Consider the following 16,983-nt stretch of genomic DNA (forward strand, 5'->3'; position numbering starts at 1 on the left):
CTCAGGTTGTCTCTGTCAGGCTCAGGATGCATGTACGCATGTAGATGCACACACACACAGAATGGGTCTAGTTTTTCAGGGCATCTGGGTGGCTCAGTAGGTTGAGCATCTGATTCTTGATTTTGTCTCAGTTCATGATCTTGGGATCATGGGATCGAGCCCCACACTGGGCTTCACACTGGGCATCCTGGAGCCTCCCTAGGGTTCTCTCTTTCTCCCTCTCCCTCTGCCCTCCCCCTGCCATTCCCTTGAGCTCTAAAAAAAAAAAAAAAAAAAAAAAGAGAGAGAGAGAGAGAGAGAGAGAGAATGGGTCCAGTTTCAGAACCATTTTATACAAAGTTACAGCGTCAGAACTCTAGTAGAAAACAGGGCGTGGGGGGGGGAGGTGAAGGTGACATCAGCTCAGGAGGTGTCCATGGTTTCACCTTCTGTGGGGAGAAGGAAGGGGGGCCATGTGGTCAGTGTGGTCTCGAGGGAAGGGCCTGAGATATCCAGGCTACATATGGCCTGCCCCCCTGGGGTGGGTGACCCTGGGGACAGGTGCAGCAGAGGACACTCACTGAGCTCGTTGAAGAGAAAGGCATCCTGGTACTCCTTCATGTACTGCGTGGAGCGTGACTCGTCCAGAAAGAGCGAGTAGACCCGTTTGATGTCATCTACCTGTACTTCCGTGCCCTGATAGGGAAAGGCCAGATCTCAGTGGGGCCCCTCCCAGTGCGGCAGGTCAGGGTGAAGACCCCCGGGCCAGACTGCTTGGGCCTGAATCCTGCATCGGCCACCTCCCGGCTGAGGGTCCAACCCCTCCGGTCCTTAGTTTCTTCATCTGTAAGATGGACTTGACGGCATTAACTTTGAGATGAGAGACATCTATGAAGCACCTGCTATGTGTCAGGCGAGGAAATACAGGTATAAACTCCGCAGACCCAACTTCCCAGCCTTTGAAAACCTATGTTCTGGGGCTAAATGCAACAACGCCCTCCAAGCCCTTGGAGTGAGGAGTAGGTCACTCACTTGGGCGGGCCCCGGGGGTTACTGGGCTAGCTGACCTTGCGTTTCCGGCACACCAGGCTGGCAGCTGTGATAAGCTGGATGGCGTAGCGTAATGAGGTCTCCAGGCCGATGCGCGTCAGCACCGTGTAGGCGTCCTCACTCATTTCTACGTCTTCCTCTTCACACCTGTGGGCAGGTGGGGCGGGGTGGGGTGGGGTGGGGTGTGGTCAGCCAGGGCCAGGGCTCTGACTGCAGCAAACCCCTGGCTGGCGCTTCCCCCTGGGCGCTGTTGAAGTCCTGGGGGACATGTGGAGTCTATGTTCACAGAACCACAGAACGGCAAGCAAGAAGGGCCACTGAGGCATGGGCTGGACCTGTCACCTGGGCTTCCAACCCTCTCCAGCCAGGGCTCTTTCCCCAGTGTCAGCCACTGGCCCACCACCAGATCTGAGGCCATTGCTTGGTTGCCCAGCCCAGCCCAGCCCTACCTCCTGCAGGCCCAGAGACCTACCCCTTCAGACCTCACTGCCTCCACTTGCCAAATAGGGTGGGTGCCAGCCCTGCTTCTCAGACCCGTAGCCTGGTCCTGCCCCAGAACCCCAGGCGGCCCTGCCCATACCGGATGCGTAGGATCTGCTTTGTGTCCTTCTCACTGTAGGGAGAGGTGGAGACAATGAGCAGTCGGTCTAGTAGGTCGATGGGGATGCCATGGGGGCTCTGGTAGCTGGTACCCCGGATCCTGGGGAAGAGGAGAAAGGGAGGGTGGTCAGGGTGATGCTCCCAGAACCCAGGTCTCCATTTCCTCTACTTAAAATACCCCACCCACCCTCTCCATCACAGCCCACTCACTGGGCAAATATCACCTAACCTTCAGCTCATGGCTACTGTCATCACCAACTGTGCAGCTGTCCCCCAGCTGTGTCACCACCCCCGCCCACAGAAAACTGGGTTGGTCTGAGCTAGGTATCTATATCCAGGATTACTGAGTCAAGGTCTCACTCCTCTGCTTGACATAGAGCTCCACAGGTAAGAGACTGTGATGGTCCTATTCTGTGCTATTCGTGCTGCACCTGGCCCAGAGCAGGCCCTGGCACATGGCAGTGCCAGGAGAGAGTGGATTCTTGTAATTTGTGGTAGTGACATTCTATTAAGTGGGGGGGGGGGGGGGGGGCAGACACTCACTAGCAAATGATGAACCACTGCTTCTTGGAGATGTATGTGGTAGGTTCTTGTGAGCCTTTGGTCACAGTATTTTTGTCAACCAACCAATATATAACCTGGTTCTACGTGCTTCTGTTTAAAGACATCTTATTTAGCATACACTACTGACCCACTCGCATTGAACTCGTGGCAGACAGCACTCTACATCATGCCTGGAACGAAGCTCATCTGACACACACACTTTCTCTGTAAGGCACATCCATCCTCGCCTTGTGCCTGGGCAACTAGGGGGCCCTTTTAAATCCCAAATCATTAATAAAAAGCAGATAACACGGCATGAAAAGGACACTCAAAAAAAAAAAAAAAAAAAAAAAAAAGAAAGAAAGAAAGAAAGAAAAGGACACTCATTTACAGCAGGTGAGCTGTAACCAGAAAGCAGGCAGGGCGCCAACTTGCTGGACCTTAGATTAGAGGGTCCACACCCAGTCACACAGGAGCACCAGAGTTGCCAGCACTGATGGGGGGGGGGGGGTAGGGGAGAGGGGCTTACAAATCCATTTAAGTGAGAGTACGTAGTAGACTCAAGAATACATTTTATGCAGATAACAGAGGAGCGACTTGGGTTTGTGCCCTGGCCCAGGATGTGCCCCGCGTGCAGCTGCCATACATTTACCCTCAGCTGGCCCCTTCCTATCTTCGTTAGGAGAGGCAACTCTGGCTCTGACACCTTCTCCATGCAACCTCAGGCACGTCACCAGGCCTTGCTATCCTCTGTAACGTGGGGCTGAGACAATATCCACCTCCTGAACTTCTTTTAAGGGTCAGAGCTGTTCACCCAGGAAACAAGCCACAGAAAATCTGCCCCTTTGTCCTCTGTAATGATGGCCACCCTCTACCGACCAGTTTTAGCTGCCACATGGCCACAGCACTGGAGAAGACATTCCTCAGCTTCCAGAGCAGCCAGGGTGGTGCTGGGCAGTGGGTGACGGTGGAAGTGCTAAGTGCACCCTCCAGGCCCCAGCTTCCCAGGGGAGCTGTTTACCACCCACTTCCTTCTCCCTGTCCACCAAAATACAGATGAGGCAGAGAAGAAGACCAGCTGGGACAACAGGACGAGAGGTGCTGGCAACACCCTAGGGCACAGATTCCCAGAACCAGGTGAGCTCCATGGCTCTAAAATTTTCCCCCGGCATTCTTAGGCCAAAAGCAATATTAAGTTTTGTTCTATAAGGTCGTTAGGGCTAAATGACCTAACTGTAGTGATGCAGGCAGTGTCAAACACATCTGTCTCTGTGCATCCCTCAGAAACTCAAAACATGGGACGCCTAGGTGGCTCAGCGGTTTGGCATCTGCCTTCGGTTCAGGGCGTGATCCTGGAGGCCAAGGATCGAGTCCCACATCAGGCTCCCTACATGGAGCCTGCTTCTCCCTCTGCCTGTGTCTCTGCCTCTGTGTCTCTCATGAATAAATAAATAAAATCATTAAAAAAAGAAAGAAGAAAGAAGAAAGAAAAGAAAAGAAAAGAAAAAAGAAAAGAAAGAAAAGAAAGAAAAGAAAAGAAAAGAAAAGAAAAGAAAAGAAAAGAAAAGAAAAGAAAACTCAGAACATCCCAGAGCACTCATGTGTTTTCAGCAGCATCCTGGCATGCCTTGGCACACAGTTTGGGAACTTGAGCCTCAAGGGCTACAGGAACTAAAATACAGAAAGAACATGATCCTCAACTTCCTGATGGAGCAGAACTGCCTGCCTACCGCCCTGAGCACCCGCCTGCTTTGTTTTAGGGAGAAGCTAAAAGACAAACTTTGTCTAGGCCCCCGTACATGGATAGCCTTGTGACACCAGCTAAGTCCATACCCTTCCTGACAGGGAACTCAACAAACATTCCCTGTTTACCCTGTGCCCATACCCACTACCTGGAGCACCCTGTTTCTCCCAGAGACCTCTGGGGAGGCCAGCAGCTGGCTCACCGGGTGATGCCTCGGTTGGTGGCCATGATGAGGACGGGCGCCATGTCACTCTCCAGGGCCCGATTGAGGAAGGAGAAGCTCTCAATGTCCAGCATGTGGACCTCGTCGATAAACAGCACCTGGGAGCCATTGGGGCATGTGTCAAACCTACCCAAGCCTCTTTCCTCCCATTTGCTCTCACTGTGAGCCGCCTGCCCTGGCCACACCCTGGTACTCACGCCAGGGATGATCTCAGCCTTGCCCTCCTCACGCCACTCGGCCACCTTGGCATTGATCTGCTCTCGGACTTCTGACTTGATCTCCCCTGTGTCGCCTGAAGGAGGTGGGGGTGACACAGGGAGTGTCAGAGAGGAGACAGGGACAGAGGGCCGGAGAGTGGACAGAGAGAAATGAAGATGGGACACCAGGGATAGAGGGAAGAGAGATCAAAACTGGAGTGGCAAAGTGACAGAAGGAGTGTCTCATTCGGTCTGCAATGTCCCAGAGAAGAAGACCCGAGGCAAAGAACCCAGGAAGAAGAGAGGGTAGGACATGCAAGCCCCCATTGGGACTATCCAAGAGGGAATGAGGGCAACAGTGTGGGTAGGACGAACCAGGGGGCTGTACTGGAGGTAGGAGGAGCAGTGTGTGCCATGAACAGAGCCAGCCTGCTGGGCCTCACCTGAGAAGAGAGCCAGGAAGCCCTGGGTGCGGGAGTTGATGACATCAATCTCATGCAGGGACACGGTGTGTACGACCTCCTTGCGTTTCTGGAGCTCTCCGTCTGGACACTGCACAAACTTGGTCTATGGGGCCAGGGGGCAGGGAGGGAGAGGTAAGAGTAAAGAAGAACATGAAAGGGGGCCCAAAGGGGCTGTCTGGGTGGAGAGTTGGGGGAGATTGGACTTCCTGGGGTAGAGCTAAGAATCCAGAAATCCCAGGTCCAAGAGGAAGTTACCACCAGGGCACTCGAGAGCACTGAAGGATCGGAGGTTACTGGAGGACCTCAGAAACCATGAGCAAACTGCAAAGATGAAGTGCCCTCCTTGTCCTGGTGGGTACAGGGAAGAACCAGGAGTAAGGGACATGGGGTGGGGCTACTGGAGGATCCGGACCCTCTGGGCCATGGGGGTGATAGAGGAGATGCAAACATCCTGGTGCCTGGAGTGAGCGGACCCCCAAAGCCCTGGCCCACCTGGGAGCCCATGGCATCATAGTCGCGAGCGCGTGTGAAGGAGCGGCCCAGCTTGGAGATCTTGCCTGTGGCCTTGTCGATGGTAATCACATCCCTGCATGTGGAGGAGGGTGGGAGTGAGGACATGAAAGGGCTCGAGATTCCCCCACCCTGACCACCTACCATGGCCCCCTGCCACTCACCCAGCCTGGACCTTGTCCTTAGTCAGGGACTCAATCATCTTGGTGCCCAGGTCGTATATAGTCTCCATCTCTGTGGTCTTGAGGGTCAGCTTGCCGACCTTAGAGCCCTGAGATGGGTGACAGGCCAGCCAAGGAGTTCAGAGGGGGCCCATTGTCTCCCCAACACAGCTTGGAAATGGGCATGACACAGGGATGCTTTAGGGGGCAATGGACTGTGGATATGTCAAAACTTAACATCCTATAAACTCTTTTAAAAATTATTTATTTATTTATTTATTTGAGGGAGGGAGAGGCACTGGTGGGGCTCAGTGGTTGAGAATCTATCTGCCTTTGGCTCAGGTCATGATCTCCAGGTCCTGGGATCAAGTCTACATCAGGCTCCCCACAGGGAACTTGCTTCTCCCTCTGCCTATGTCTCTACCTTGCTCTCTGTGTCTCTCATGAATAAATTTAAAACATCTTAAAAAAAAAAAAAAAAAAAAAGAGTGAGAGACGGGCAGCAGGGAGGAAGCGAGGAAGAATCTGACACAGACTCTGCACTGAGTGCAGAGACCAACGCAGTACTCAATCCCATGACCATGAAATCGTGAGATCATGACCTGAGATGAAACCAAGCTTCAGGGATGCCTGAGTGGCTTAATGGTTGAGTGTTTGCCTTTGGCTCAGGTCGTGATCCCAGGGTCCTAGGATTGAGTCCCACATTGGGCTCCCTGCATGGAGTCCGCTTCTCCCTCTGCCTGTGTCTCTGCCTCTCTCTCTCTCTGTGTCTCCCATGAATAAATAAATAAAATCTTTATTTAAAAAAATAAATAAATAAATAAAAGAAAAGAAACCAAGCGTCAGACGCACTACCAAGCCACCCTGGTGCCCCAACATCCTGTACTTTCACTGTGTGCAGCTTATTGTTTGTTGGTTGCTCAACAAACCGATTACTAAAAACCCAGGAAGATAACAAACAACAACTTACCTAAAAGATAAAGTCTTTAAGAACAGCAACATGGACTAGAGGGCCCTGATGTGGGGAGGTGGGAGTGTGCCACACTCTAACATTCCTTGTTTTATGTCCACGTAACTTGTGTTTTTTTTTTTTTTTTATTAGTCACAAACCCAGAAAACAGAGCTAAGCTAAACACAGCTAAGAAAACAAAAATACCACACTTTCTCCCCACAAAATAAGCACAGTCAGTGTCTTCCAGCACATCCACTTGTCTCTTATTTCTAGTGAGCTGTTCTTTTTGTAGGGAAAGATGGCAGGACAAAAGGGCTGGAATTCAGGAGGAAGAGAGAGATGGTTTTGGTTTTACATTTTTATTTTATTATATTTTAAAGATTTATCGATTTATTTACATAATCTTTACATCAGAGGCACCCGGGTGGCTCACTTGGTTAAGCATCTGACTTTGGCTCAGGTCATGATCCCGGAGTCCTGGGATCAAGCCCCAGCTCTGGCTCCCTGCTCAGCAGGAAATCTGCCTCTCCCTCTCCCTGTGCCCCCACTTATGCTCTCTATTAAAAAAAAAGAAAAGAAAAAAGAAATCTTAAAAATGGGCAATCTTGACTAATGCATGGGAATGCATTGCTGGGTGATAAAACCAATGACACCCAAGAAGTGAAAACAGGCAAGGGCAGCCACCCTTGTGAGGATGTGGGGTGTTGTAGAAAGAGCAATGAGGTAGGGATGGGAGCTGGCAAAGTTCTTTTTTTTTTTTTTTCTTCAAAGTTCTAATTTCTTATCTTGGTGGTAGTTCTAAGGAGATTTGTTTTATAATAACATACTAGACCATTCGCTTATTTTACGTGCTTCTTTACATCTGTTGCAATTTACAACAAAAATGTTGGGGCATTTGGGTGGCTCCGTGGTCGAGCATCTATCTGCCTGTGGCTCAGGTTGTGATCCCAGGGTCCTGGGATCGAGTACCGCATCAGGTTCCCTGTGAGAAGCCTGCTTCTCCCTCTCCCTATGTCTCTGCCTCTCTCTCTCTGTGTCTCTCATGAATAAATAAATCTTAAAAAAAAAAAAAAAAAGTTAAAATTCTTAGCTGAAAAAAAAAAAAAGGGAGCAAATCACCATGACCATGTAAGCTGGATAGGAAACACCTTTTAGGGCTAAGCTGCATAAAATCTCACAGAACAGGTTCTTAAGCCTAACCATTAACTGTGAGATGAACACTAGGTGTTTACCATGACATGTTGGCAAACTGAATTTAAATTATTTTATTTAAGATAAATTTTAAAAAAGAAAAAGAAAGAAAGAACGAACTGTGAGAGGGACACCTGGCTGGCTCAGTGAGAACAGCATGCAACTCTTGATCTTGGGGTCATGAGTTTGAGCCCCGCATGTTGTAGGCAGAGATGATTTAAATAAATAAAAGTTAAAAAAAAAATTTAAGTGTGAGGAACTTCCAGACCTTCTCTGTCATGACACCACTTGCTTTTAACGGCTCAGGGCGTCACTCACAAGTGGATAAACTGGGGCGCCTGGGTGGCTCAGTGGTTTAGCGCCACCTTCAGCCCAGGGCGTGATCCTGGAGACCCAGGATCGAGTCCCGTGTCAGGCTCCCTGCATGGAGCCTGCTTCTCCCTCTGCCTGTGTCTCTGCCTCTCTCTCTCTGTGTCTCTCATGAATAAATAAATAAAATCTTAAAAAAAAAAAGTGGATAAACTGTCAATGACCCCCACAGTACACAGTAGAGGGCTCTGACCTGCAGCTCAAACATCCAACATCCCTTGGGTTCTGGCACCCCATCCTCCAGCCCTGGAGGTGGCCCAGGCTCAGCAGCAGACTCACCGTCCCTGTGGCTGGACGGTCAATCTGGATCTCCACCACTTCCCCTTCAATGATCTCAGTCTCCTCCCTAGGCGGAAAACGGATGTGAGCAGAGAGCCCGAGGCCCAGGCCCTTGCAAATGGCTAACTCCCATGAGCCCTTAGGCATGGGACAAGCCGGACAGGGCAGGCAGGGGTCATCCCAAGGCCACTGCAAGCTAACTCCATCCCCCACACCGGGTCCTGTGCTTACTTGATTCGAACGCCAATAGAGCGCCGGAAGGCCTGGGTCAGTGCCTCTGTCTTACTCATCTCCAGCGAGAAGATCTCACTGCCCGCGATGGCTGTGAACGGGGTGTCAGGGCCCAGGGCCTGTGCCATGCCTGGGGAAGAGGTGGTCTGGGTAAGTGGGGACAGCCTGGCACCAGGTCCCCAACACCTATTCTGTGTCAAACCAGCTCTTCTCCCTCCTCAGGAAGTAGCGTAGGTGAAATACACACAGTGTTGGGGGCAGACAGGGAGACATGGAGAAAGCCAGGGATGGCGGGCTACATAGAAGACCTGGACTCGAACCCCATGCTGACCAGAAGGTCAATTTCATGACCCTATAACCTCGCCAGGGCTTTAGAAGTTGTTTAGCCTTTTAGGCTTGGGGGTAATGAGCAGGAATCAAGGCCAAAAGAGGACTGAAAGAGTAGTTAAGGGTGGTGGCTCTAGAGCCAGACCACCTAGGTTCGAATCCCGGTTCCACCGCTTAGCACCATGTGATCCTGAGAAGTCTTGTCTGTTTGTATCTCTGTATAATGAGGACCACAACAGAACAAGTGCTGGTGTGGGACCGCACCTGCAGAGAAGCGATCTGGGGGTGGCAGGCATGCACTGGTGCTCAACCATGAACCCATCACATGACCTGTAACCAGCCCAGGGACAGGTCTTCTGTCTGGCCTGGGGCTGGCCGGCAGACACCGGGGCTGACCTTGCAGTCACTCTAAGCACCACGTCAAGTCTCACAGACAGGAAGTCACTGGACCCTTCTGACCAGTAAGAGGTGGAAATTCTTCCTGGTCCCCTTTCCAGACATGTGCCACACTCTTGCCTGGATAGCCCCGTCCCATATTGCGTGTCCAGAAGACTCCCAGACACCCTGCAAGTCTTAGCTCAGGGCCTGACTTCTCTGGGAAGTCTCTCCTGACAACTGCCATATCACATCCCTCCCTGCTCCCTCATGTCATGTTAATGTCCCATAGTGTCGCAGCAGAATGTAACCATATGATTAAGTTCTAGTCAATAAGATATAAGAAAAAGTATGGGGCAGATATAAGAAAAAGTATGGCTCAGCAGTTTAGTGCCACATTCAGCCCAGGGCCTGATCCTGGAGACTTGGGATCAAGTCCCGCGTCAAGCTCCCTGCATGGAGCCTGCTTCTCCCTCTGCCTGTGTCTCTGCCTCTCTCTCTCTCTCTGTGTCTCTCATGAATGAATAAATAAAGAATCTTAAAAAAAAAAAAAAAAAAATTATGTGGGGGTCCCAAGACAGCTGCTTAACGGGAGCTAACTACTTTTAAAGGTAGGGAGGTACACCCTCACTGCAAGATCTCTTTCTCCTTCCTCCTACATGGGAGTATGGATGGGAAGGCCTGTGCTCACTTCGGCAACACATATACTAAAAAATGGACAGGAAGGCCGAAGCTTAGGCAACCCTCTTGGAACATGAGGTGACTCTGCCATAAAAGTACAGAGGAGGGATCCCTGGGTGGCACAGCGGTTTGGCGCCTGCCTTTGGCCCAGGGCGTGATCCTGGAGATCCGGGATCGAATCCCACATCGGGGTCCCGGTGCATGGAGCCTGCTTCTCCCTCTGCCTATGTCTCTGCCTCTCTCTCTCTCTCTCTGTGACTATCATAAATAAATTAATTAATTAATTAAAAAAAAAAAAAAAAGTACAGAGGATATTGAGGTAGAAAGGTGAATACTTGATGGAACAGCTCAACAAGCCCTAAGTGGCTTATGTTCAGATTCTTCTATGTGACAGAATGAAGCAGAGCATTTAAGTCTCTGCCATTTTGGGCTGTCTGTTGAATGTGGCCGAACCCAACCTTGATTTACACAGAAAGGATTAACTGGCAGGGACCAGAAGAGCTCCTGCCCTGAGAGGCCTCTTACCCATGGCGATAGCCGTCTTCCCAGTGCCCGGCTGGCCAGCGATGAGCACAGCCCGCCCAGCGATCTTCCCTTCCCGGATCATCTCCAGCACAACACCAGCTGCCCGCCGGGCTGCCAGCTGCCCCACCATGCCCTGGGAAGCCTGTAGAGTGGGAGGTGAGAGCACACCATGTGACTTCCTACTGGACTGCCACCCCCATTTCTACCACCTCCAGACCAGTGAGACGAAAGGGCACGATGCTGGTTAGGGCCTGGGAAAAGCAAAAAAAGCCTTTTCCACCCCAAATTTTTAGGACTAATAAAACTCTACATGTGGCTAAATTTTATAGATATGTAGCCAAAGGTCTGGGAGATCCTAACATGCCCAGGGACCCTGGGAACCCTGTACATCCATGGATCAGCCTTCCCAGCCCACTGCCCTCAGTTCTACCTGCCGTGGCTCCAAGGCATCATCCAGTCCCAGTCCCCGGATGTGGGAGTGCGCACCTGTGGGGGGACGGGGGAGAGGGGGTGGAGGAGGAAGAACCAGAAGACACGTTTACCAGCCAGCTCGTGATAATGTGTGGCCTGAGGAAAGGGGCAGCTTCTCTCAGCCCTGGCTTCCTCCTTGGTCAAATGAGGGGGGGTGGGTCCATGTCTCTACGTTACTGGGAGAATAGCTAGTGGGGGTAAATGCTCAATAAGCTGGAGCTGCCCTTAGGATACAGCAGAGGGAACCAGAATCACCCAGATCTGGTTAACCACATCAGATCAGGATCTAACCGTGACCACTAACAATCACAAACACTTTATGTTTATAGCCTAAGTGGCCCCACAGATTCTTATTTTGTGCCACGTGACCCTGAGAAACAGGAGTCCCAGCTATTACCACCCAGGAGTGCTTCTGGGGTTCAAAAAACTCCTCAGGCCCTCATCAACACAAATTCGAGAAGGGAGACCAGAGAGGTCAGGCCCCTTGCCCAAGACCACACAGCCCAGCAAGAGGTAAAGACGTGGGATTTCAATGTTTCACAATGGACTAGGGCTGGGCAAATGATAGCCTATGGCTCAGTCGCTTGTTTTTGTAAATAAAGCTTTATTGGAACACAGCCACACCCCCTAACTTACTTACTGCCTGTGGCTGCTTTCACACTGCAATGGGAGAACTGATGATTTTTCTACAGAAGAGATTTACTGTCTGGCCCTTTGAGAAAAGATTCGCTGACCCCAGCACTAGATTTTAAGCATCCTGAGGGCTGGTACTGGGAGTAGCTGGTGTCTACTGGGTCTTTTGATAGCTGAAACCGTGTTGGCCCTTGCATGCTGAGGGTTTTTTATCGATGACCTGATGGAATCTTGTATCAATACTGATGAGGTGAACACCTTTGCTCCATTTTGTAGATAAGGACTCCAGGGCAGAGAGCAACTAGCCTCTTGCAGCAAAAGTGGTCCCCAGCACCGGGCCTCCAGAACCCACGTTGCTAGCCTCTTTACTTCTGGGCCTCCCTTATAGGCAGAGTGAACAAATGTGCACAAAGGAGTATAGTTTCCTTTTCCATGCAGGTAAAGCTCTTTGCGGAGGCTGCACTCTGTTGGCCTACTACACCCCAACTTCGTACTCCTAGATTTATGGCCTACTCTGCACATTGAGCCAGGACCAGTGGTTTGACTGCTCTGAGTCAAAGTTTCCTCCATTAAATAAAATACAGGAGAGCAGTCACAATGCACATCTGCTGGGATGGCTGTGAGAACCTGGCAGGACATGAACTCATGCATTTGCTGGTTATCTGTTGAGCGCCTGCTCTGCTGGGGCCCCTGCTAGGGACACAGCCAGAAACAGGCCAGACCTGGTCCCTGCCCTCATGGAGCTAATGCCAGTGTGCGCTGAGGGCATGGGACATTCAGTTCTAGGCCAAGCCCAGTAGGCACTCAGCAAGCAGACACTTTTATGATTTCCAAGCAAAATGCTAGGACACCCAGGAGCCTAACTGGGGTAGCCAAGCCAGCAGAAGTGCGGCCTGGGTTGCATCTCAGGTTGCAGCCTAGCAAGGTCCTCCATGTGCCATCTGAGCCCACTCTGGCACTCAGCCCTATCTCCCCCCATCAGAGAGGGGGATGCGATGGCCCCTGGGCTGGTTGGCTCTGTGGGGTGCAGGCAGGCTCTAGACCCTGCTCACTCACCAATACGCTCAATTCTTGTCACATCTCGGATCTCTGGGACCTTGGTTGTGGCCGTCTGGGGATAGAGGAAGACATATCAGAAAAGCCCTTATGATCCCAGTTTTCACCAACTCCTCTGTCCCTCCTGCCCACATCCCTAGAGGCAGTCCTTTCCATTCTTATTCCCCACAGGCAGGCCAATAACCCAAACAACTGTCACTCCCACCCTTCTTACTTGTCACCACTAACGCTGGTTGGTTGACCCCAGTCAACAGTGTCCCAGAAAGACAAGGACCGTGTCTGTCTCGTTCACAGCACTGTCCCCAGGGCCTAGCACATTATTTGGAGCCCAGAAATTATTTCTGAAGGAAGCAGCTCTCCCCACTCCCATGACTGGAAGGACAAACACCCAATGCAGAGCAGCAAACTGGTCCCTGATTGCCCAGCCCCCTTGTACCACATTGCCTGAATCTGTCACTAGGCCCTTGCACACCCATGTCCCAGAGTCCAGCCTGCTCTCCTCACTTCCCTCACTGAATCAGATCTAGTGACGCTCACGAAGGAAGGCCCCCCAACCACTGCCCCGGCCTGACTCCTTCCAGGGTCTCTGGAGGTCTGGACAGAACAAAAGGTCTCCCTTGGGAGCCCAATCTCCCTGTGTAATCTCACATTTAGAAGGGAGACTATCAGCTCAATATTATCGGCTCTGGTGGATGTGAGTCCCACGAAGGGCACAGCCCACACCTTGCTTGTTCACTTGGGGTTCAATGTTAGGGTTTGGATGAATGATGTACTGAAGTGTTGAGCTGATATAACAAGCAGGTACTGAGCCCTCTGGTGTTCTCAGCTCTCTGAAAAAAGGAGCCAGCCACCATCTCTTCTCATATAGGGGAGAGAGATGAGTAAGTACCCCCAGGACAGTTCGAGAATCCCCAAGTGTTCACAGTGGCATTATTCACAAGAGCCAGAAGGTGGGAAAACCCAAAATATCCATCAATGAATGAATGGATAAACCAAACGTGGTATGTAAACACTTGGAATATTGTTCAGCCATAAAAAGAAAGTTCCAACATATGCTGTAGTGTGGATGAACCTTGAAAACATACAAAGTGAAAGAAGCCAGACACTTAAGATCACATATGGCATGATTTCACTTATATGAAACATGCAGGATAAGTGAATTCATAGACTGGAAGTACATTGGTGGTGACCTAGGGCCACGGGGTCTGAGAGGACTGGGGGATGATGGCCAAGAGCTACAGGGTTTCCCTCTCAGGAGGATAAAGATGTCCTGGAGGTGTTAGTGTACAATTGTGAACATACTAAAAGCTGCTGAACTATACATTTTAAATGGGTAAATTGTAGGGTGGCTGGGTGGCTCAGTGGTTGAGCATCTGCCTTTGGCTCAAGTCCTGATCCTGGGGTCCTGGGATTGAGTCCTGCACTGGGCTCCCTGCAGGCAGCCTGCTTCTCCTTCTGCCTAGGTCTCTGCCTGTCTGTCTTTCATGAATAAATAAATAAAATCTTTACAATAAATAAATACATGGGTAAATTATATGGTATGTGAATTATATCTCACTAAGGCTGTTAAAAATCTGGGTGGTGTGGGGATCCCTGGGTGGCTCAGCGGTTTAGCGCCTGCCTGTGGCCCAGGGCCTGATCTTGGAGTCCCACATCGGGCTCCCTGCATGGAGCCTACTTCTCCCTCTGCTTGTGTCTCTGCCTCTCTCTCTCTCTCTGTGTCTCTCATGAATAAATAAATAAAATATTTTTTAAAAAATTAAGAAATCTGGGTGGTGGGTCCTAGGCTGTATTGTTTGCTGGCACTGGAGTATCTGATGATTTCTTTCTTTTCTAAGTTTTATTTATTTAAGTAATCTCTATATCCAACATGGGGCTCGAACTCAGGACCCCAAGATTAAGAGTCACCTGCTCCAGTGACTTAACCAAGCGCCCCTCACACTTTCTAGTAAGGAAAGGAAAGCCTAAGAAGCCAGCCTGCTGACCCAGTCCCTTGGCCACCTGCCCCCAACCACAGGTCTCTCTTCCACCAGGAGAGGAGATGTAGACATCCAACCCACTGGAAGCCTCCAGTCTCTGGAGCTTAGACCATGGCCGCCACATGGTCACAAGCTTCCCTCCCACCTACCCTCTCCTCATAGAAGGCTGGAACCAAGACCAACAGACACTGGCCCCAAACACTAGCAGAAGAATCAGAACAGGGGTGTCTGGGTGGCTCAGTGGGTTAAGTGTCTGCCTTTGGCTCAAGTCATGATCCTCAGGTCCTGGGATCAAACCGTGCATCAGGCTTCCTGCTCAGAGGGGACTCTGCTTCTTCCTCTCCCACCTCCCACCCCCGCTTCACTCTCTCTCTCTCTCTCTCCCATAAAATCTTAAAAAAAAAAAAAAGACTCAGAACTCACCCTCACATATCACGACACATCCTACCAGACCCTACTTGTGGCAATAAATGGGCATGGGTCCAGAAATCTTAACCCTTAGCAATCCCACACAAACAGACCTGCCTCCTACAAGGCCTTCCTTTGCACCAGAAGCCTCTCCTATGCTGTGCTACTCACTGACCCCATGGTAGCAGAGGCCATTTTATTTTATTAAGATTTTTTGACAGAGAAAGCGCGCACGTGCTTGCACTTGAGCACACAAGCAGAGGGAATAGGAGTGGGAAAAGCAGGCTCCCCACTGAGCAGAGAGCCAGTAGGCAGGGCTTCATCCCAGAGCTGAGATCATGACCTGAGGTGAAGGCAGATACATAACCGATGAGCTGCCCAGGTGCCCCAGCAGAGGTCATTTTAAAACTCAGCACCCACTGTCCCCTCAAACTTCCAATGCTTTATTCATGTCCATGAGAACTGGGTCTTAGGAATGTGGCCATTACCTTTCCTCTTCTGCTTCTGCTCCCCTATCAACCCTCTTTGCCATGACAGCAGCCACAGACTCAAATTCCACACCTACCAGTAACTACCGCCCCACTCCTCCCCCATACCCCCCCACCAGGGTCACTATGGGAACCAAGGTAGCCGGAAGTCCAGTTCAACCCCAAGTTAAGGCCACATCCCTTCTTCATTCAGATGTTTCTTAAGCAAGTGCCAGGACCGGTGTGCCTGATCTCTCCTTTAGTGAGCTCATGCATTCATTCATTCCAACATTCAAGAGTTAACCTACTGAGCATCCACACTGAGTACAAGGGGCTGAAATATTAAAATGGCCAAAACAATCTCATTGCAAGATCCCCAGCCTCTGGACCCCCAGCCCACGGACACCCTTCAAGTTCTCAACACTCTTGTGACTCAAGGCTAAGCAACTTCACACTCTGGACGGATGTCCACCTGAGCGTCCTCCTGTACTCAGGTGCCACTCATGCCATCAGTAACCCAAGACTCCTTGAATGGCTTGAAGCCTAAGTTACTACAACCCTCATCACTTTAGGGCAAAAGACTGCAGAACTGGCTGCTAATTGCACCCAGAGGATTGGAGGCTGGAGCTCCTATAACATGACTGAGTCAGATCAGATTACTGAGATCTTGAATATCCATTTGATTCCAGGATACCAACCCCTTTACTCCTCCCTCAGACCCAGGAGTCCGGGCCCCAGCACCCTCCTCTCTCGGACCCAGGGGTCCAAGCCCCCAGTACCCTCTCCTCCCCTAGACCCAGGGGTCCGGGCCCCAGCCCCCTCCCCCCTCAGACCCAGGGGTCCGGGCCCCCAGCACCCTCCCTCCTCCCTCAGACCCAGAGGTCCGGGCCCCCAGCACCCTCCCTCCTCCCTCAGACCCAGAGGTCCGGGCCCCCAGGCCTTCTCCTCCCTCAGACCCAGGGGCCCAGGCCCCCAGCACCCTTCCCGTTCAGACTCGGAGGTGCGGGTTCGCTCCTCAGCCCTCCCCACGCCACTTACCACGGTTGCCATGATGCTCAGCAACCGCCAATATCCTAGCGGAAACGGAAACGCGGTAAGAAGAAGGCGTTCTGGTCCCTCTAGACGGCCAGGTCCTCCAAAGAGCTCGACGTTTCCTCATAAATATGCAAGCTCTCCTTGTGGGGGCGTGGCGTCACTTTTTAGGCCCCCCTCCTCCGCCGAGACTGAGCCGGCTGAGGGGTGCCCGGAACTCCTGGGTCCGTTCGCTACGCCTCCTGGCCCCTCCCCTTACCCAGGCCTCCTTGCTGAGGCTGATTGCAAAATTCTTAAGACTTCTTTGGGCAACCACACGTCCCCCACGCTCCCTCTCCTCCCTATTCCACCCTCGCCTCTCCCAGCTAATTTTGGGGCCAAGATTAGGATTGACAGAGTTGAGGGCCAATCGGCTGGCACGGCGAGCAGCCACGCCCCCTAAAGCTCTCATTGGCCGCCAAGGTGGCGGGGCGGAGCAAACCCTACTTTGTCCACCAAGAGGAGACGCGGCAGCCCCCTCCCCCGGGCAAGGGCCA

At 51.5% G+C, this 16,983-nt stretch overlaps 1 protein-coding gene across 2 annotated transcripts; it reads right to left on the reverse strand.

Annotated features, from left to right (window-relative positions):
- Window position 1: 1 nt before the first annotated feature.
- RUVBL2 (RuvB like AAA ATPase 2) lies at window positions 2-16,821 on the reverse strand. Of its 2 annotated transcripts, none has more exons than XM_035711806.2 (15): window positions 16,454-16,821; window positions 12,562-12,616; window positions 10,832-10,887; window positions 10,402-10,543; window positions 8,494-8,623; window positions 8,263-8,329; window positions 5,475-5,581; window positions 5,293-5,386; window positions 4,780-4,903; window positions 4,337-4,431; window positions 4,119-4,237; window positions 1,610-1,729; window positions 1,047-1,176; window positions 561-675; window positions 2-255 (listed from the first exon to the last, which is right to left on the reverse strand). In XM_035711806.2, the coding sequence occupies exons 1-15, from the start codon at window positions 16,463-16,465 to the stop codon at window positions 128-130; spliced, it is 1,494 nt and encodes a 497-aa protein (XP_035567699.1). In that variant the 5' UTR covers window positions 16,466-16,821; the 3' UTR covers window positions 2-127. The 2 variants fall into 2 exon arrangements, with proteins under 2 accessions (XP_035567699.1, XP_025280123.1); XM_025424338.3 differs by lacking the exon at window positions 2-255 and adding an exon at window positions 312-428.
- Between the last annotated feature and the right edge of the window lie 162 nt (window positions 16,822-16,983).

This window comes from Canis lupus, chromosome 1, assembly GCF_003254725.2.
Source record: "Canis lupus dingo isolate Sandy chromosome 1, ASM325472v2, whole genome shotgun sequence".
Lineage (NCBI taxonomy): Eukaryota > Metazoa > Chordata > Mammalia > Carnivora > Canidae > Canis > Canis lupus.

Coding starts and splice junctions, on each gene's coding strand:
- RUVBL2 (XM_035711806.2), bottom strand. Junction 1,177..1,609: donor AAGCAGATCCTACGCATCCG/GTATGGGCAGGG, acceptor ACCTGCCCACAG/GTGTGAAGAGGAAGACGTAG. Junction 676..1,046: donor TGGTGTGCCGGAAACGCAAG/GTCAGCTAGCCC, acceptor TTTCCCTATCAG/GGCACGGAAGTACAGGTAGA.